This window comes from Schistocerca cancellata, chromosome 3 (assembly GCF_023864275.1).
Source record: "Schistocerca cancellata isolate TAMUIC-IGC-003103 chromosome 3, iqSchCanc2.1, whole genome shotgun sequence".
Classification (NCBI taxonomy): domain Eukaryota; kingdom Metazoa; phylum Arthropoda; class Insecta; order Orthoptera; family Acrididae; genus Schistocerca; species Schistocerca cancellata.
The window spans coordinates 641,222,885-641,244,233 of NC_064628.1; the positions used below are offsets into that span (position 1 = coordinate 641,222,885).

Genomic DNA, 21,349 nt, shown 5'->3' on the forward strand with positions numbered 1-21,349 from the left:
CAAGTCACTAAGGAATGAAATAAATAGGAAGTGCCCGAGAGCTAATGCAAAATTGGTGCATGAAAAATGTGAAGACATTGATAAAGAAATGATTGTTGGAGGGATGGATTCAGCATATAGGAAAGTTAAAACAACCTTCAGTGAAATTAAAAGCAAGGGTGGTAACATAAAGAGTTCAATGGGAATTCCACTGTTAAATTCAGAGGAGCAAGCGGATAGGTGGATGGAGTGTATGGAAGGCCTCTACAAAGTGGAAGACTTGTCTGATTACGTGATAGAAGAAGAAACAGGAGTCAACAGGGAAGAGATAGGAGATCTGGAATTAGAATCAAAATTTTAAAGAACTTTGGTAGACTCAAGATCAAATAAGGCAGAAAGGATTCCATCAGAATATCTAAAATCACTGGGGGGAAATGGCAACAAAACAACTATTCACATTGGTGTGTAGAATGTACGAGACTGGTGATGTTCCATCTGATGTTTGGAAAAAATATCATCCACACAGTTCCAAAGATTGCAAGAGCTGACAAGTGTGAGAATTATCAAGCAATCAGCTTAACAGCCCATGCATCCAAGTTTCTGACAAGTATAATGTACACAAGAATGGAAAAGAAAACTGAGGATATGTTAGTTGATGATCAGTTTGGCTTTAGGAAAGGTAAAGACACCAGAGAGGCAGTTCTGACATTGCTGTTGATAGTAGAAGCAAGACTGAAGAAAAATCAAGACACGTTCATAGGATTTGTCAACTTGGAAAAAGCTTTTGATAATGTATAATGGTCCAAGGTGTTCAAAAATCTGAGAAAAATAGGGGTAAGTTGTAGGAAATGCAGGTAACATACGATATGTACAAGTACCAAGAGGGAAAATAAGACTGGAAGACAAAGAACAAAGTGCTCAGATTAAAAAGGGTGTAAGGCAGGGGTGCAGTCTTTCACCAGCACTGTTCAAACTGTACATCAAAGAAGCGATCAGGGAAACAATAGAAGTGGAATTAAAATTCAGGGTGAAAGGATATCAGTGATAAGATTCACTCATGACATTACTATCCACAGTGAAAATGAAGAAGAATTGCAAGATGTATTGAATGAGATGAACAGTCTAATGAGTACAGAATTGGATTGTGAGTAAATCAAAGAAAGACCAAGGCAATGAGAAGTAGTAGAAATGAGAACAATGAGAAACTTCACATTACAACTGGCGATCACGAAGTACAGGAAGTTAAGGAAGTGTCCGACTTAGGCAGCAAGATAACCCATGTCGAATGGAGCAAGGAGAACTTGAAAAGCAGACTATAACTGGTAGGAGAGGCATTCCTGACCAAGAAAAGTCTACTAGTATCAAATGTAGGTCTTTGTTTAAGGAAGAAAATTCTGGGACAATATTTTGAGCACAGCATTGTATGATAATGAGACATGGACTGTGGGAAAACCACAACAGAAAAGAATCGAAGCCTTTCATATTGGTGCTACAGAAGAATGTTGAAAATTAGGTGGACTGATAAGGTAAGGAATGAGGAGGTTCTCCGCAGAATTGGCGAGGAAAGGAACATGTGGAAAACACTGACAAGAAGAAGGGACAGGTTGATAGGGTATCTGTGAAGCCATCAGGAGATAATGTACATGGTACTAGAGGGAGCTGTAGAGGGTAAAACCTTAAGAGCAAGACAGAGATTGGAATACATGAGGCAAATAATTGAGGACGTACATGCGGCAAATAATTGAGGACGTAGGGTGCAAGTTCTACTCTGACTTGAAAAGGTTGGCATAGGAGAGGAATCATGACAGGCTGTGTCAAACCAGTCAGAAGACTGATGACTCAGAGAAATTGTTCTTTGGTTACAACAAGGATCTGGTGTACTTTTTCACCTTTTTAGTTGAAAATGTTACCAACAATGTCAGATTTTAATTCATAGACTTCTTTGGACATGGGGATGGAAAGGAGACAGTGGATCATGTTTTGGAATGCTGTGTGTTTGTAAGCTGTTGGATGAAGATAGAAAGTTGGGATTAATGTATCAGTAAAGGAATCTTTTTGGCTTACATACAGTAGTTAATGTATTGGGCTTGTGTTTAGAGAGGGCAGATTACAAATATCTGTTTAGCCACCCAATTTTTCAGTGGTTTCCCTAAAGCAAGATTGATGGCTCAAATGGTTCTGAGCACTATGGGACTTCACTTCTGAGGCCATCAGTCCCTTAGAACTACTTAAACCTAACTAAACTAAGGACATCACACACATCCATGCCTGAGGCAGGATTCGAACCTGCGACCGTAGCAGTCGTGCGGTTCCAGACTGTAGCACCTAGAACCGCTTGGCCACACTGGCCGGCTCAAGATTGATGATTTCTTTGTTTAGGACAGTGGCTACTTCCATTTCTATTCTTGTCCAGTCTGAGCTTGCAAACTGTCTCTAAAAACCTCATTGTCTATGGAAACTTAAACCCTAATTTTCTCTTCTTGTTTTGTGCAGATTGCACATCATGGAGCCCCTTTATTGTTTTTGTAAAGAAGGTCAAATCTTTTGAAACACCTTGCAATATACTGTTGCTACATCTGTTCACATTTAACATCACAAAATGCAGTTCATGTATCAAACATCAATAATATTAATTATATGCAACAAATTAATCAACCTATAGCAAAGATGCTGAGTCACAGATAATTACAACAAAAAGACTGCCACAAATATACTTTTGGCCAGCAAAGATTTTGTTAAAATAGGAAACAGACAAATGCACACGCTCATACAAACCCAACTCACACACACATGACTGCAGTCTCTGGCAACTGAAGCTACGAAGGCCTTGCTGGCCGATAGTTTATTTGTGACAGTCTTTTTGTTGTGCCTATCGGTGACTCAACATCTCCATTATATGGTGAGTAGCAACATTCCTTTTCATAATATTCTTACATACCATCCTGGATTTTTCCATTGTTTGAAATCAACCAACCTTCTATTTAGCTGTATAAATAAGGTGACTGTACAACACAAGCTAAAGGCCAATAAATAGAACAAACATTCAGTAGATTTGTACCAATGTTTTAACATGTGTGTGCCGAAGAAGGACATGAGGGATGAGAAAGAGCCACTGATACACATAGAAAGCTGCTACAGGAGCTGAGAAAATGAATTGAAAGCCTTTTGACAAATAAAAAACAGATTGAAACCAAATAATAAAGTGTAGGAAATTGAGAAGCATACGATGAATTTGAAAGTAAAATTCTATTTATGGCTCTGACAAAATTCCCAAGTGGTTTTCTTTTATGTAATGTCAGTATACAGACTCAAGTCATATGTGTGTTCAGTCACTTAGTGATCATTTACACCAAAACAGAATATGGCACAGTGACGGTCAAAATAGTGAATTCTGTCATCTGCAATTGTTTTGTTAAGCAAGTTCGTGCTTTCAGTCATTGCGCAGACCCCAAAGTGACTGCTATTGAGACAAATCCTTGCAGAATAGAAAATGAGCTAAAATCATTCAACAGAGGAACAGTGACTAGACCTGATGCAGTGCCTGTCAAATTCTGTGTAGATAATATGAGAGAACTTGCTGTCTTGCTAGTAGCAATTTATCACGGATTGCTGGAGCAACAAAGCATTTCAAATGATTGGAATTAGGTAGGATATTAATTGATTTATTTGACTAGTTTCGTATATCAGATGTGAGCAGCCTGATATATTCATTGCCTTGGTCACAACACATTAGAGGTTTAAAGCACCACTCTGCACCATTTTCAAGCTTCAGACGTATTGCCAAAGGCAAAAAACTACCATACGTATATGTTGTATCAAAAGTCTATCTTTTGAGAAAGAGCTCTAGCAGTTGTGAGAAATATTTTTTTCTGTTGTCTTTGATTTACAGGGCTGCTTTCTCGGCTCTCACACCATCTCAAGGAGACTTTTTCTTTGGTGAGGGTGAGCTGGCATTATTAGATTTTGAACAGTTGACTAGCAATACCATGGTTGGGCAGCAAGATTGGACACTACCAAATGAAGCGTTCCAGGTCCGGCATGAAATTCAAGATCGCTCACCTCCACCGGAACAATTTCCTAATCACTCTCCAACAGAAAATTTAGGTATGGAACATTTTTGTTCTAAACTATGCAAAGTTGTATATTTTATTAATCACCTACAATTTTGTAATACGAGGTATGTCCACAAAGTAAGGTCCATTTGATTATATACAACAAACGTGTACAGATACAGAAAAAATATTTATTGGACAAAAATCTATAACTGTTAAACCACTTTTCTACATAGCTTCCAAAATTTTGTAGGCACTTGTCATAGCGCGGCACAAGTTTTTGTATGCCTTCTTCATAGTATTCTTCATGTATTCAACCATGTGGTAACATGTTCTTTCAGATCATCATCATCATCATCATCATCATAATCATTGAAATGTTGACCACCAAGGACAGATTTTAGGTGTAAGAAGAGATGAAAGTCACTAGGAGCGAGGTCTGGGCTGTACGGAGGATGATCAAACTCGTCCCAGTGAAATTGCCATAAGAGTTGTTTGGTCACACTTGCCATGTGAGGTCTGGTATTATTGTGGAAAAAAACACCACCTTTTGACAGAAATCCTCAGCGCTTGTTCTGTATTTCACGGTGCAATTTCTTAATGGTCTCGCAGTAACCATGTGCATTGATTGTTTGGCCTCATGGTAAGAAATCAATCATCAAATTTCCTTTTCTGTCCCATAAAATGGTGCATTAATTGCTGTTTTGTTTCAGGGGTGTTGTACGATACCCAAGTTTCATCCCCGTGACCATCCGAGACATGAAACCCATTGCTTTCTTCATTGTAACGTGTCAAAAACTGAAGTGCACTGCCTACCCATTGTTTTTTGTGTTGTTCAGTAAGAATTTTGGGTACCCAACATGAACAAATACTTCAAAATTTCAGTGTTTTAGTAACAGTTTCATGAATTAGTGATCGTGAGATTTGCGGAACTTTCATAGCAAGGGCACTAAGTGTAAACTTATGGTTGTGCTTAATCTTCCCTTCAGTTTTGTGAACCAGTTCATTAATAACCACAGACGGGCATCCACTTCGTCCTTCATTGTGCACTTGATCACATCCTTCATTGAACAGTCTGACTCATCTTCTAACCATTGAATCACTACTAGCATTTCGCCCACAAACCTCACAGGTTTGCCAATAAATTTCCTTTGGTTTAACTTTCTTTGCATTTAGAAAACGAATCACAGATCTGATTTCACACGCGGCGGCATTTTCAATTACGGCTGACATTATAAAGAAGCACTACAAAGCACACGTCGGCAGCAGCAATCTGAAAATGGCATACATGTCTTCTCCTTGAGTCAGAGTAACTACTGTGCATGCTCGGAACTGCGATCATAGCGCTGCCGCAGATAGATATAGAAATGGAACTTACTTGCGGACGACCCTCGTATACCAAGAAAATAGTTATATTACTGCTAAGCAATATGCTGTAAGCTACAATGAGACAAAAATAAAATTGGATTTCATGGTGCATAGTATTCTGTGAAGTCACATAACTGGGTAAACTAAGGCAGATCTTGAAACTTCCTGGTAGATTAAAACTGTGTGCCGGACCGAGACTTGAATTCGGGAGCTTTGCTTTTCACAGGCAAGTGCTCTACCAACTGAGCTACCCAAGTACGACTCACACCCCATCCTCACAATTTTACTTCCGCCAATACCTCGTCTTCTATCTTCCAAACTTCACGGGAGTTCTCCTGCAAAGCTTGCAGGACTAGCAAGGATATTGCAGAGACATGGCTTAACATCAGTCTAGGGGATGTTTCAAGAATGAAATTTTCACTCTGTAGCGGAGTGTGCAGTGATTTGAAACTTCATGGCAGATTAAAACTGTGTGCTGACCAAGACTCGAACTCGGGTCCTTTGCCTTTCGTGGGCAAGTGCTCTAGCAACTGAGCTACCCAAGCATGACTCATGCCCCATCCTCACAATTTTACTTCCACCATTACCTCGTCTCCTATCTTCCAAACTTCACAGAAAGTGAACTTACTTCCAGTAGTGCTACTCCTGCAAGTTTTGCAGGAGACCTTCTGTCAAGTTTGAAAGGTAGGAGATGAGGTACTGGCGGAAGTAAAATTGTGAGGACAGGGTGAGAGTCGGGCCTGGGTAGCTGAGTTGGTAGAGCACTTGCCCGTGAAAGGCAAAGGTCCTGAGTTTGAGTCTTGGTCCGATACACAGTTTTAATCTTCCAGGAAGTTTCAAATCAGCGCACACTCCATTGCAGAGTGAAAATTTCATTCTAAGGCAGATCTCATCTGCCAAAATGTCCCAGTACTTCTTCACTTTTTGTTTTTTAGATTACATTGTCATGAAATACCAAAAAAACTTTTTTAGATCAGTTTTATTTTGGCCATGCTCTATTAATGGAACCTTATGCCTTGGACATGATAGGTTTCTAAAAACTTACTAAGCTATAGATAAGAGTTTATCATGAGAGATGAAGCAATTGAAGTTTCATGTACTCTTCATTATAAACCAGACTTCGCTGTTTATTGATCTGTACTTGTAGATGGACCCATACACAAGGAAATTATGAGCCAGGTTCAGGAGTGTTTACGTGTCATAGAACAGTGTGTGACCTATAGAAAATGCATCTGTAATACAAGAGCTTCTTCTGTTGCAGTTACCAGATACTCATTTTCCCCTATTGATGGGGCACCCAGGTAATGAGAGGACAAAACTGAAAGCAGGATTCAAGATGTAGATGTGATATTAATCAAAAGCATGTATAGAAACATCACATGTAATACAATATTACATATAATTTCAAATATAAAAGCAGATGGGATACTGGGCTACATTTAAAAATACAATTGTTTTTTGTTTCCAGCTTTTGCTATCTCTCTCCATCGGTTAGAAATTCCAAGTTATTTCTTCATTGTAATGTTGAATGTGTTACCTTCTTATATTCTCTTGAACCAGCAAAAGGTATTTAGTTATAAAAGATGTTCATTTCTTTCTTTTCTTTTCTTTTTTTTTTCCACCAATTCTGCCCATATGTTAATAGCTATACTGTGTAATACACACAAAGATATATATGTATGAAATTAATATGTTGCTTTTAATTTTAATTATATTATTTATAAAGTAGTATCTGTTTTGCTGTAACATGCCACTTTCTGTATCTTCAGGCTAAATACTAATATACACCATTTTTGCCTATGATCATTTTTCTTGCTATGCAGAAAACTAGTTTTTGCATTTGACATTTATTTAAACTTAAAAGTTCCATACCAGTTTCAAAAGCACCTAAATAGAGTATTGAACTACATGCTTCTCTGGAATTAGTGACTTCATCTGTTTGATGTTTTTGCTTGAATAGATGAGAACTACTAAAATTTAAAACTTCCTTTTTTAGAATTTGTATAATTGAATCAAGTTATATTTGCTATTTATTGTGTCATGCTGAAATGTAACTACAGCAACACAGTTTTGTTTATACAATACCCATTGTTTTTGTTACCTCAGATGGTGTCCTTGGACCGCTGCTGCCAGAAGAATCATCTGGACACCCTGTTCTGAGTGTCCCCAATGTGCCTCGGCCACAGCCATTGGATCCATCAGCCATTGTTGTGGATGCACTTCGACATCATGCTGAGCTTGGTGATGTCCAGACAGCAGTCTGCGTCCTAGCTGTCTTAGGTGACAGAATTCGTCGTCAGTTGTCCAGCATGTTGACAACAGTTGAGCAAGAAACTTGGCTTCTAGGTATCACTGCAACCTAAATTATTGCCACACCATATCAGTATTTCACATATCATGGCATGTCTTATTGTAGTATAATTGAATGTGGTGTAGTAGATCAGCAGAGTATGGTCTATAAGTTTGAAATTAATTTAAAGAAGATAAAGTAGAAACACTTTAACACTTAGTAATCAAATAATCGTGTTTGAAATGATTTACACAGATAACTTTATGAAAACTGACCTGAGATGAATAAAGTTTACATATTACAGGAAGAAAGTACAAATTATATGTTTCAAAAATGACTGAATACACACAGTCAGTTTGGAACATTGAAAATGTAGATCTTGGATGGAGTAGTATAAAAAATCTTTTATTGAAGTTGCCAAGGAAGCTCTTGGCAAGAGAGAGTTAAATAAATGCAAGAGAGGATTGAAAATTTGAAATGAAAAATCTAGGATAAGTAATAAAGGATAAGTAATCTAGGATAAGTAAAAGATAAACATACAGCCTCATTAATATCTCCAAACAAGGGACAAATGATGCTTGTACAGTACATACGCAGAAATGGAACTGTACCAAAAATAGTGTGTAATATGCACATGATAAGTCATGGGGGACAACTTTGTTAGTGCCATAGAGGATGATGTGTACAGTTGATTAATAACAGCATATACAAGGGTCATTGTGAAAGTAAAGAACATTTGTTTTTACAGATATTTGAATTCAAGATGATAAAAGAAAATTTATTTTACTACTTATTTTGTTATCTTAGATATTTTTCTATATAGTCGCCAATCAAATTTAAACATTTGTTGTAGCACTCAATAACCTTCTGTGCCTTCTGCAGACACATTTGTCACCAAATTGTTGAACCAGTCATTAACATCCTCGTTCATTTCCTTAACATTTCAGTAGTACTTTCTGCCAAAAAAGTCTTTCAGTCTGGGATAAAGTTAATAATCACTCAAAGAAAAATTTGTATTATAAGGCAGATGTTCAAAAACTCCTCACGCAAACTGCTGAAGAAAATCCTTCAACAGAATGTTGGGAAGCCATATTATAAAGAAACATAATGCCCTTGGGAAACAAGCCATGCTGTTTGTTTTGAATGGCAGGGCATAATCGGTTGAAGGTCTGACAGTAGGCCACTGAATTCATAGTCGCACTTCTTGGCAGAAAGTTGATGAGCAGGATGCATTTTCAGTCCCAAATCAATGTGGCTGTAACCTTTAGTGTGTTCATAATTTGTGTGCCTTTTTTGGGGACCATGAATGATGCCATTTCATTGACTAGTGTTTTGTTGCTAGAGTTTTATGTGAAAGTGAGGTCTTGTTGCCAGTAACAATGTAGTTCAAAAATGCCTGTCCATCTTTGTTGTACCAAGTAAGAAAAGTCAGTACAACTCCCATTTGTTGTTTTTGTGTTCATCTATTAGAAGTTCAGAAACCCATCTGGCTCACACTTTTCTGTAGGTCGCCCTGCGGATCTGGGGATTAGAATAGTCCCACGGTATTCCTGCCTGTCATAAGAGGTGACTAAAAGGAGTCTCTCACGTTCTGGTTTTTATGTGATGGTCCCCTCTCAGGTTTGACCTCCATCTTTCAAAATTCTTCCGTAGAGCGAGCCAATTGGGAAAGGGCACCTTACATGGTGCACTGTGTCCATCGTGCATTGAGACTTGTAGCCAGCTTTCTCGTCGTCGCATTGCAGTCCCGCCCGTTCACCATCTCTTAGGCATGGAAACATTCCTGGGTGCGATTTCCGCCATGCACTGTGCAGTGTTGTTTTCTGTGGAGACGACGACCATGGACTTATTTGCACCTAATATCCAGCACGGTAGCCAGTCCGTTGTGAGGGGCACCATGGACCCTGTTGGTTGTAGCCCCCGTGACAACACGGGGATTGCTGATGCCTGTGCCGTTAACTCCCCACATATGCCAAGGAGTAGATGCCTATCTGTGTGGGGCATTGGGACTCCTGGCAATGGCCATCCTGCCAGGTGGCCCTTGCTGAGGCTGGGTGGCGCCAATGGAGAGGGCCCTTGGTCAGAGTGGATGGCATCAGGGCGGATGACCTGTAATGAAGTGTGGTACATCATCTCTTGCTGGTGGGCCTCCACCAGCAGTCTCTAAGCAATTGAGGTCTAACCTCAACGGCAGGAAATACGATCCAAGATCATTCCCCTCCCTGGCCACTCCATGGGAGGAATGCATGTCTAAAAATGGCAGTGAAGGTTATTTACCCTGGTACCTCATCTGTACGCGGGGTGATGGCAAATCATTTATGTCAACGAAACCTCAGTTTTTTGTGGAACATTTACAGGACAAGTTTGGGGAGGTGGAGGACTTGTCCAAAATGCGCTCTGGGTCAGTTTTGATCAAATCAGCGTCCTCCGCCCAGTCACGAAGGTTACTCGCTTGTGACAAGTTTGGGGATGTTTCAGTTACCATCACGCCCCATAAGAGTTTAAACATGGTGCAGGGTATTATATTCCACAGGGATCTTCTTTTGCAGTCTGACGATGAACTGTGTGCCAACCTAGAATGACGAGGTGTTCACTTCATCCGGCCTTCATCTTGGCCTTCAAGGGTGACGCCTTTCCCGAAAAGGTCAAGGTGATGGTTTACCGCTGTGATGTGAAGCCATATATCTCTCCCCTGATGCGGTGTTTTAAATGCTGCAAGTTTAGGCATATGTCATCCCGATGTACTTCCGGCGTCACGTGTCAAGATTGTGGACGTCCTTCGCATCCCGATACTCCATGTGCCCCACCTCCCGTCTGTGTTAATTGTCGAGAACACCATTCCCCTTGCTCCCCAGACTGTAGGATTTTACAGAAAGAACAAAAGATAATGGAATATAAGACCCTGGACCACCTGTCCTACACTGAGGCTAAGCGGAAATATGAGACACTCCATCCTGCGCCTGTGACATCCACCTATGCCGCTGCTGCGACATTGGTTCTACCGTCTCCCATTTCGTCGCATACAGTTGGCTCTCTGATCCGTCAGACTCCACCTGCCCCCTTGATGCTGGCGGGCACTTTCCTCCCTGTTGCTCCTGCTCCACCTACTTCAGGAGCAACAACACCCTCCCCCCCCCCTCCCCAATGATTGGGGACAGCAATCCCCACTTTCCAGCCAGAGAAGCTTAAGTCTTCTTCGGTTCCTCTCTCCAGGAAGGGGTCCCTTGGGTCCCTCCCTTCTCAGGTTCTGACCAGTTGAAAAGTGGACACCCGCCAGTGGCTGAAGCAACCACAGGTCGCTGGTCGTAGGGCTTCATAGTCCTCGTCCATTCCTGAGACTGAGTCAGTGAAGTGCTCCCAGCCCAGTGAAACTGCAGCAGTTTTTTGCACCATCTTGCTGAGCTCCAACTACTTCTCAGCCTTCACCCTCTTCCTCTGCATTACTCTTCAGGAAATTTTGTTTCCAGCGATGCGAACCCCCCTCCCCCCTCCTCCGTGGCTATCAGGGTTATTATAAGAACCGGGCAGCTTGTGAGAGGGTATCTGGTGGTGTCTGCATCTACGTCCTTCACTCTCTTTACAGCGAGTGTGTCCCTCATCAAACACCTTTAGAGACTGTCACTGTTCGGGTGTGGATGACTCAGGCTGTTAATGTCTGCAGTCTGGCTGCGCTGATAGCATAATTGCTGCCACCTTTTCTGTTACTGGACGACTTCAACGCCCATAACCCTCTGTGGGGTGGATCAGTGGCAACAGGCCGAGGCAGCGTCATTAAGCAAGTTTTGGCACAGCTCGACCTTTCTCTTTTAAATAATGGTGCCTTCACACATTTCAGTGTGGCGCATGGCACATACTCAGCCATCGTCCTTTTGATCTGCAGCCCTAACCTATTACCATCTGTCCAGTGGAGTGTGCATGACAACTTGTGTGGTAGTGACCACCTTCCAATTTTTCTGTCACTGCCACAGCGTCACTCTTCTGGGCACCCCTGGAGATGGGCTATGAATAAGGCTGACTGGGGCTTGTTCACCTCCATTGCCACTATTGAGCCTCTTTCCAATGATGCCATTGATGCGGTGATTCACTTGGTCACCACCGGCATAATTACTGCCGCAAATCTGCCATTCCCTGTTCTTCTGGATCCCCTCGGCGGATGACTGTGCCTTGGTGGTTGCCTGAGTGGAACACCTCATCGCCTTTAAACGGCTCCGTGTGTGAGCCCAGTGCCTCATTTGCCGATGCAAGCAGGAGTGCTGGGAAAGGTATGTCTCCACCATTAGTCTCCGTACGTCTCCATCACAGGTTTTGTCCAAGATTAGGCGACTCTATGGCTATTGGACTCCCGTCAGCATACCTGCACTTTCACTGAATGGAGCAGTCTATACTGACTGCAACACAATTGCAAACCACTTAGCGGAGCATTTTGCACAGAGTTCCGCTTTTGCAAATTACCCGCTCGCCTTCCGCTCCTTGAAAGAGTGGTTGGAACGTCAGAGCCCTTCATTTCACACACACCACCCTGAATCATACAATGCTCCGTTCAGTGAGTGGGAATTCCAAAGTGCCCTAGCTGCTTGCCCTGATACGGCTCCCAGACCAGATCGCATCCACTGTCAGATGCTCAAACACCTCTCGGTATACTGCCAGCGACTCCTCCTAGACCTTTTCAACTGTATCTGGGTTGAGGGTGAGTTCCTATCGCAATGGCGGGAAAGCATCATAATCCCTGTGTTGAAACGTGGCAAGAACCCACTGGAGGTGAATAGCTACCGCCCCATTAGCCTCACCAACGTTCTTTGCAAGTTGCTCGAACACATGGTGAGCCCGAGGTTGAGTTGGCTACTTGAGCCTTGGGGCCTTCTGGCTCCGTCTCAGGGTGGGTTTCGTCAGGGCCGCTCTGCCACTGATAATCTGGTCTGCCTGGAGTCTGCCATCCATACGGCCTTTGCCCGACATCGGCATCTGCTTACCATCTTTTTTGACATGCAGAAGGTGTACGATGCGACATGGCGACATCACATCCTCTCCATGCTTTATGGGTGGGGTCTTCGGGGCCCACTCCCGATGTTCATATAAAATTTTCTGTCGCTTCGTACCTTCCACGTGCAAGTTGCGACTTTCCATAGTTCCTCCCGAGTTCAGGAGAAAGGGGTCTCGCAAGGATCTGTATTGAGTGTCTGCCTCTTTTTAGTTGCAATTAATGGGCTCGCTGCAGCGGTGGGAACGTCTGTCTCAGGTTCCTTGTATGCTGATCACTTCTGCTTATATTATAGCTCCACAGGCATTGCAGCTGCTGAACGGCAGCTGCAGGCCGCTATCTGCAAGGCGCAGTCTTGGGCTGTAGCACAAGGCTTCCAGTTTTTGGCTGCCAAGACCTGCGTTAAGCATTTCTGCTGGCGTCGCACTGTTCACCCTGAGCGACGGCTTTATCTTGATGATGAACCTCTTACTGTGGTGGAGACGCATCGGTTTTTGGGACTGGTTTTTGATACTCGGTTGACTTGGCTCCCTCATATTCAGCAGCTTAAACACACGTGCTGGTGGCATCTTAATGCTCTTCGTTGCTTGAGTCACACCACCTGGGGTGCCGATCGGTCTACCCTTCTATGACAGTACCAGGCATTAATTCAGTCCCACCTAGATTATGGGAGCCTGGCTTACGGTTCGGCAGCCCCTTCCGTGTTGCGATTGCTTGACCCCATCCTTCACAGCGAGATCTGAATTGCCACTGGAGCTTTCTTCACAAGCCCTGTCAACAGCATACACTCCTGGAAATGGAAAAAAGAACACATTGACACCGGTGTGTCAGACCCACCATACTTGCTCTGGACACTGCGAGAGGGCTGTACAAGCAATGATCACACGCACGGCACAGCGGACACACCAGGAATCACGGTGTTGGCCGTCGAATGGCGCTAGCTGCGCAGCATTTGTGCACCGCCGCCGTCAGTGTCAGCCAGTTTGCCGTGGCATACGGAGCTCCATCGCAGTCTTTAACACTGGTAGCATGCCGCGACAGCGTGGACGTGAACCATATGTGCAGTTGACGGACTTTGAGCGAGGGCGTGTAGTGGGCATGCGGGAGGCCGGGTGAACGTACCGCCGAATTGCTCAACACGTGGGGCGTGAGGTCTCCACAGTACATCGATGTTGTCGCCAGTGGTCGGCGGAAGGTGCACGTGCCCGTCGACCTGGGACCGGACCGCAGCGACGCACGGATGCACGCCAAGACCATAGGATCCTACGCAGTGCCGTAGGGGACCGCACCGCCACTTCCCAGCAAATTAGGGACACTGTTGCTCCTGGGGTATCGGCGAGGACCATTCGCAACTGTCTCCATGAAACTGGGCTACCGTCCCGCACACCGTTAGGCCGTCTTCCGCTCACGCCGCAACATCGTGCAGCCCACCTCCAGTGGTGTCGCGACAGGCGTGAATGGAGGGACGAATGGAGACGTGTCGTCTTCAGCGATGAGAGTCGCTTCTGCCTTGGTGCCAATGATGGTCGTGTGCGTGTTTGGCGCCGTGCAGGTGAGCACCACAATCAGGACTGCATACGACCGAGGCACACAGGGCCAACACCCGGCATCATGGTGTGGGGAGCGATCTCCTACACTAGCCGTACACCACTGGTGATCGTCGAGGGGACACTGAATAGTGCATGGTACATCCAAACCGTCATCGAACCCATCGTTCTACCATTCCTAGACCGGCAAGGGAACTTGCTGTTCCAACAGGACAATGCACGTCCGCATGTATCCCGTGCCACCCAATGTGCTCTAGAAGGTGTAAGTCAACTACCCTGGCCAGCAAGATCTCCGGATCTGTCCCCCATTGAGCATGTTTGGGACTGGATGAAGCGTCGTCTCACGCGGTCTGCACGTCCAGCACGAACGCTGGTCCAACTGAGGCGCCAGGTGGAAATGGCATGGCAAGCCGTTCCACAGGACTACATCCAGCATCTCTACGATCGTCTCCATGGGAGAATAGCAGCCTGCATTGCTGCGAAAGGTGGATATACACTGTACTAGTGCCGACATTGTGCATGCTCTGTTGCCTGTGTCTATGTGCCTGTGGTTCTGTCAGTGTGATCATGTGATGTATCTGACCCCAGGAATGTGTCAATAAAGTTTCCCCTTCCTGGGACAATGAATTCACGGTGTTCTTATTTCAATTTCCAGGAGTGTACTTGTGGAGGCTGGTGTCCCTCCATTGCAGATCCAGCGCCACCAACTACTGGCTGCTTATGGTGCACATGTTTGTAGCTTGCACGGGCATCCCAATTACTGTCTCCTGTTCCCTCACTCGGTCGTCCATCTTCCGGAACGGCAGCCCCAGTCAGGGTGTATGATCGTGGTTCACATCAGGACTCTTTTTCTCTGGGCTTGAGGTTTTCCCTCTTCCACCTCTTTTCCAGGCCCCTCTGCATATAACCTGTGGTGTGTGCCCCGCCCATGCCTTCAGCTCGATTTGGCACAGGGTCCGAAGGACTCAGTCTCTCCTGAGGCTCTTCGCCGCCGCTTTCTTTCAATCCTTGCCGCATTTCAGGGCTCTGATGTGGTCCATACAGACAGTTCAATGTCTGCTGGTCGAGTTGGTTATGCTCTTATTTTAGGGGATCATTATGAACAACGCTCATTGCCGGCTGGCTCCACTGTCTTCACTGCAGAGCTGGTCACCATCTCTCGCGCCCTAGAGCATATCCGCTCCTGCTCAGGTGAGTCCTTTGTTATCTGTAGTGACTCCCTGAGCAGTTTACGAGCTATCAAACAATGTTTTCCACACTCTCGTCTGGTTATTGTGATGGTGATCCAGGAGTCTATCCATACCCTTGCCCATTGTGGCACTCTATCGTTTTTCTGTGGGCCCCGGGTCATGACGGCATCCCGGGTAATGAACATGTTGACACACTGGCGAAACAGGCTGTCGATGCACCGGCCTTGGCAATTGGCCTTTCAGAGTGTGATCTCTGGTCAGTTTTGCGGCAGAAGGTACTTGGTGCCTGGGGTGATGAAAGACGCACCCTGTCTTCACCCAACAAACTTCTAGTCATCATGGAGACTACAGGTGTGTGGCGCTCCTCCTTGCGAGCCTCCCGCAAGGACTCTGTTGTTCTGTGCCGGCTATACATTGGCCACACCTGGCTGATGCACGGTCATTTCTTGCATCGTGAGGACCCACCTCTTTGTCGCTGTGGGTCAGTGTTGACTGGTCAACATCTTGTTGACTTGTCCATTCTTAACTATGCTCATGCAGACGTTTGCACTGCCTGATATGCTCCCTGCACTTTTAGCAGATGATGTCGCCATCGCAGACTTAGTTTTGAGTTTTGTTCGTGCAGGGGGCTTTTATGGCTCAATCTAAGGGTTTGTGTCCTTTTTTATGTTGAGTCTGGCCTTTGGCCTCCGGTTTTAGATTGTGGTGAGCTCTTAATTCCTTTTGTCTGGTCTTTGTGCCTTTCTGTTTCTGTGTCATCCCTTGTCATCTCAATTGCTTGTTCTATTTTTTGAAGGATTTTATGGATGTGGAACAAGGGACTGATGGCCTTTGTAGTCTGGTCCCTTCAACCCCCACAAACCAAGGAAACAACCTTTTCTGTAGCCCAAGTTGCCACTAACAATTTGGCAAATAAATGATGGTGAAATTTCAGAAAACATAAGTTCAGTTCATCAGTAATAAAACATCTATCCCGTTGAATTTATTCCTTGGCATTCACAACTGAAGGTTGGCCTGATCATTCTTCATCAAGAATATTTGTCTGCAATTAAACATGAAGCATCATGTTCGAACTGAAACTCCATTCAGCACATTTCCATAAACTTCATTTATCTGCCTCTAAACTATGTACTGACTTGTGCCATGACCAAATAGCTTTCCCCAGCATAGTCCCACAGAACTAGATCAAAATATTTTGATAGTGTGAACTTTTTGCATTCAGAAACCATATCAACCTATGAACCCAGGGTTTCCACAAGTTCTGGAAGTCAGGGAATATTATGGAATTTCAAACATATCAGGAAAATTTGAAAAAATCTAGTTTTTATCTCAGTAGATGAAATGATTTGTTTACTGAGATGTCATGCATCATCGCTGGCTGGGTGCAGCGGAGTATGTGAGACGCTTCCCTACTCCTTATTCTTATTGCTTCTTCCCTTTCTGCCACTAACCTCAGCCTTCAGTCAGCGCTGCCACTACTTCCTGCTGCTAGTCTACCAGCTTCCGACAAGAGGCAGGAGGCGTGAGGAGAGGTTTGTTTGGATCTGATTCTCAGAGACTGTTGATGTAGTGGCCAGAGACAGTAGTCACATACGCATGATTTGTGTCTGAATGTTTGTGTGAATGTTTATGTGCTCTCGTGTTCTGACAAAGGCTATGGCCAAAAATGTAGTTGAGGGAGTGTGATTTTTTTTGTAGTTGCCTGTCTATGAATCTGCGATCATCTTCACGGTGAGCTGTTACCTATCATCATTAGTATTGATTTTCAGAGTATTCACGCAAGTTATCTGTTGCATGAATTGATCACTGTGGTCTCATTTCATTAACATGGTGTCTGTGAGATGTAAACAGCTGGCCACACCAGTGGACTTCCATAATGGGCCAAAACTGCAGGCCATTTCTGTGGGTATCTCTAACGGACTAGACCTGCCAGTCTGAAGCCCATCATTTCCCACTAACGTGCATGTCCCGCCTGTTGGATCTAGTCTCACCGATCTGCCTGCAGGCCAGGTCTATTTGTGTGTGGGTAATGTGGCAGATTTTCATGGTTTATCCATGGACTGAGGACTGTGGCGCTCTTTGGCAGGCCAGAGGCCACAGGCTATGGATTTCAGGAATTACAACTGTCCCACTGCAAGAAAATTGTACAGTGCAGCATTTTATAGACATTTTATTTATTCTAGTACATTTCGGCACTTTGAAAGTAGTTTATGTATTAGAAAGCATGGTTGATAAGAGGAAGAAAATAGTGGCAGTCACTGGCAGTTTGTATACTATGTACTCACATATTTCGTGAAAGAAAAACCACACAATACCTGTAAAATAATAGACATAACACAGTGGGTAATAACTGACAATAACAAACATAGTAGAAACAATATTTTATTGGCAATCACCTATACATTGGTTTACACAATTCTTCCCCGCCTTATACACTTCTTTCAAGAGGCATATTTTTTTCTTAAATTATTTCTGAAATCAGTGACAATATTTTAAATCTGTCTTGCAATTCCAATGATATACATATTTTTCTCACCAAATGTGTTTCATTTTATTGAAATAAAATAACACCTGTGGTCTTAATGAAACATATATAACATTTGACTTACTTTCTCCATCTAAAAAAAGTTCATTGCGAAAGATGTTGATGTTAGTACTTAAGATTTTTGCTCACATGTTTAGAAATACAGAAGTCTTGCATTTTTTTGTCAATTTATGTCTTTATGTAACATTGAGATCTCAAAATTTGTCCAGGGGGCCACAGCTCTTTAGCAGGTACGTGAGTGGCTTAAATGGGTCCCTGAGCTATTGCAGCCTTCATTCTTTTCTGGGCTGCTTTTCCTTCCCCTTCCTCCTCCTTCCCTGTCCTCCTTCCTTTCCCTTTGACCCTTCCATTCCTTCTCTTGGTGTTCTTCTTTATGTTGGCCTGGCTATCCTCATGACTTTGCTTTGTCTTGTGGTTTTGATTGGTTGCTTTTCCCCCTTTTTGGCTTTTCTTTTGTGGTCCCCGTCAGGTATTTGACCTCCATCTCTAAATTTGAAGCCTGTAGTGTGAGCCATATGGGGAAGAACTCCCTCCCTGGCATCTCTGGTGTGGATTTCTCTCCCCTCTCCTCCTCCTCCTCCTCCCTCTCCCTCTCCCTCTCCCTCTCCCTCTCCCTCTCTCCCCTTCCTCTCCCTCCCTGCCAAAGCCCTTTCACCTCCTTGCTAGGTCACCAGCTCGGTAGCCAGTCCATGTGGTGGGGCTGTTACGTTCCCATCTGGCTGAGCCACCTGATACCATAGGGATCACACTGCTGGTACCTGTGCTATGAATGCCTCATGTAAGCCTAGGAGTGGTTGCCAATCTTTTCAGGGCATCAGAATTCACAGCAATGACTGTCCTGCCAGGTGGCCATCACTGTGGCTTGGTGGCGTGTACAAGGCGAGCCCCTGTTCAGAGTGGGTGGTACCTGGGCAGGGAGTTGCCACTTTGTTGGGTAGATGTCTTCTACTTGACCAGCTTACTACAGACTTTGATTTGTGTCTCCTCAGTGAGATTTTCCCTACCCACTTCACTTATGGGACCTTTACTGCTCACAGTCTCCTCTCCTGCTCCCTTGGCTTGCCTACATTAGTCACTCCCTGATGATCCTTGTGACAGTGACAACTTTCCAATGATTCTGTCATTCCCCTGCCACCGCCAGGCAGGCAGGACCCCATGTTAAGCATTCCACAGGGCCAGTCGGCCTTTATATACGTCTGCCGTGCACTTCGACATCTCTCTCAAACTGCATTGATGTGGTTGTGCAGGGTATTTCTTCCACTATTCTTCATGCTGCTGGCACTGCTGTCCGCGCATCTACAAGTCCCATAGCAATTGCTGTGCAGGACCACTGACAAGTGCTGCAACAATTTAAACAACACCCTTCACAGACCAACCTCCTCACTTTTAAGCATCTCTGTGCTAAGGCTCAGTACCTAATAAGGTAAAGGTAATAAGTGGAGTAAAAAGGAATTCTGGCAGCACAATGTTTCCTCCCTGGGGACATATGGCTCTTCATCACGGGTTTGGGCCAAGCTCTGTAGCCTTCTGGATCACCAGTGACAGTCAACTGTCCAGGGCCTTATCTTCCATGGTGTTCTGTCTCCTGATCCATTGGTCATTGCAGAACACCTCGCGACACACTTTGCGATGGCATCGGCGTCCTTTTCCTATCCTGTCACCTGTCTCTGGCAGAAATACAAAGCTTAACAGAACCCCACCCCCCTTTTTCTGTTTCAACACTCATCAAGCTGAACACTATAATGAACCCTTCACTAATGAGAATTCTTGCAGGCTCTTACCTCTTCACATGACATGGCCCCAGGCCCAGATTCCATCCACAACAAGGTGATTCAACAATTTAACATTACACAGAGGCAATATATACTCAGGGTGTTCAACCACATTTGGCTCAGGGGTGCCTCCCCTGCACAGTGGCGAGACAGTATAATTATGCCTGTCCTTAAGCCCGTGAAGAACCTAATGTCTCTTGACAGCTACTGCTCAGTTGGGTTGATGAATGTACTTTGTAAACTGCTTGAGAGGATGGTTAGCTTCAGATTATGGCGGGTACTTGGATCTCGAGGCCTTTTTTTCCCAATTCCAGTTTGACTTCTGGGAAGGACAATGTCCAACTGACCATTTACTTAAGTTCGAAACTGCAATCCGACTGGCTTTTACCAACTGTCAGCACCTTGTCACTGTCTTCTTTGATCTACATAAGGCATACGAAACGGCTTGGCACCATTGCATTTTAGTTACCCTCCATAACTGGGGCTTTCATGGCCCCCTTCCAATTTCTATTCGTGATTTTTTACCCCACCAGCTCTTCCAGGTTCCAGTTGGCACTTCACTCAGCACCTCCCTGGTTCAAGAGAATGGTATCCCACAGGGTTCCATATTAAGTGTCACACTCTTCCTCATAGCCATCAATGGGTTTGTAACATCTGTTGGCCCCCAGGTTAGCCCGGCATTGTATGTCACCGATTTTTTGCGTCTGGTGTGGCTCCCACTCAGTAGCATCTGCTGAGTGCCAGCTCCAAGACACCATCCAACAGATCTCTGTGTGGGCTGTCTCCCATGGCTTCCAATTTTGTCCCTCCAAAATGCAGGTTATGCATTTTTGTCATCAATTCATAGTACACCCTGATCAAGAACTTTATTTAGGTGACCAGCTTCTTGATGTTACAGCACAGTCTCGTTTCTTGGGCTTTTTTATTATTATTATTATGACAAACTGATATGGCTAACCTATATTCGCTACTTGAAGACTACATGCATGCTGAAGCTTAATGCTCTCTGCCTCCTCGCCCACACATCTTGGGGTGCAAACCATGCTACACTTGTCCATCTTCATAGTGCTCTGGTCTTGTCCAGACTAGATTATGAAAGTCAGGCTCAAGTATTGTGGCATGAGTGGGACAGTGCACAAATGGTTTAATTCGTACCTAACTGGAAGAGTGCAGAAAGTTGAAATAAGTGGTTCTCGTAACATGCAAAGATCAGCACATTCCTCAAACTGGGGAACTATCAAGAATGGGGTTCCACAAGGGTCAGTCTTGGGTCCTTTGTTGTTCTTATTATATATTAATGACTTGCCATTCTATATTCATGAAGAGGCAAAGTTAGTTCTCTTTGCTGATGATACAAGTATAGTAATCACACCTGAGAAACAAGAATTATCTGATGAAATTGTCAATACTGTCTTTCAGAAAATTACTAAGTGGTTCCTTGTAAACGGACTCTCACTGAATTTTGATAAGACACAGTACATACAGTTCCGTACAGTGAATGGTATGACGCCATTAATAAATATAGACCTTAATCAGAAGCATATAGCTAAGGTAGAATATTCCAAATTTTTAGGTATGTCCATTGATGAGAGATTAAATTGGAAGAAACACATTGATGATCTGCTGAA

General features: G+C 44.1%; 1 protein-coding gene across 1 annotated transcript in view; it reads left to right on the forward strand.

Moving 5' to 3' along the window:
- LOC126175590 (GATOR complex protein WDR24) overlaps positions 1-21,349 on the forward strand; it is a 117,146-nt gene that overhangs the window by 88,792 nt on the left and 7,005 nt on the right. The window contains exons 11-12 of the mRNA XM_049922452.1: positions 3,869-4,083; positions 7,506-7,745. Coding sequence (XP_049778409.1) covers positions 3,869-4,083; positions 7,506-7,745 — 455 coding nt within the window. The remainder of the gene's footprint in view (positions 1-3,868; positions 4,084-7,505; positions 7,746-21,349) is intronic.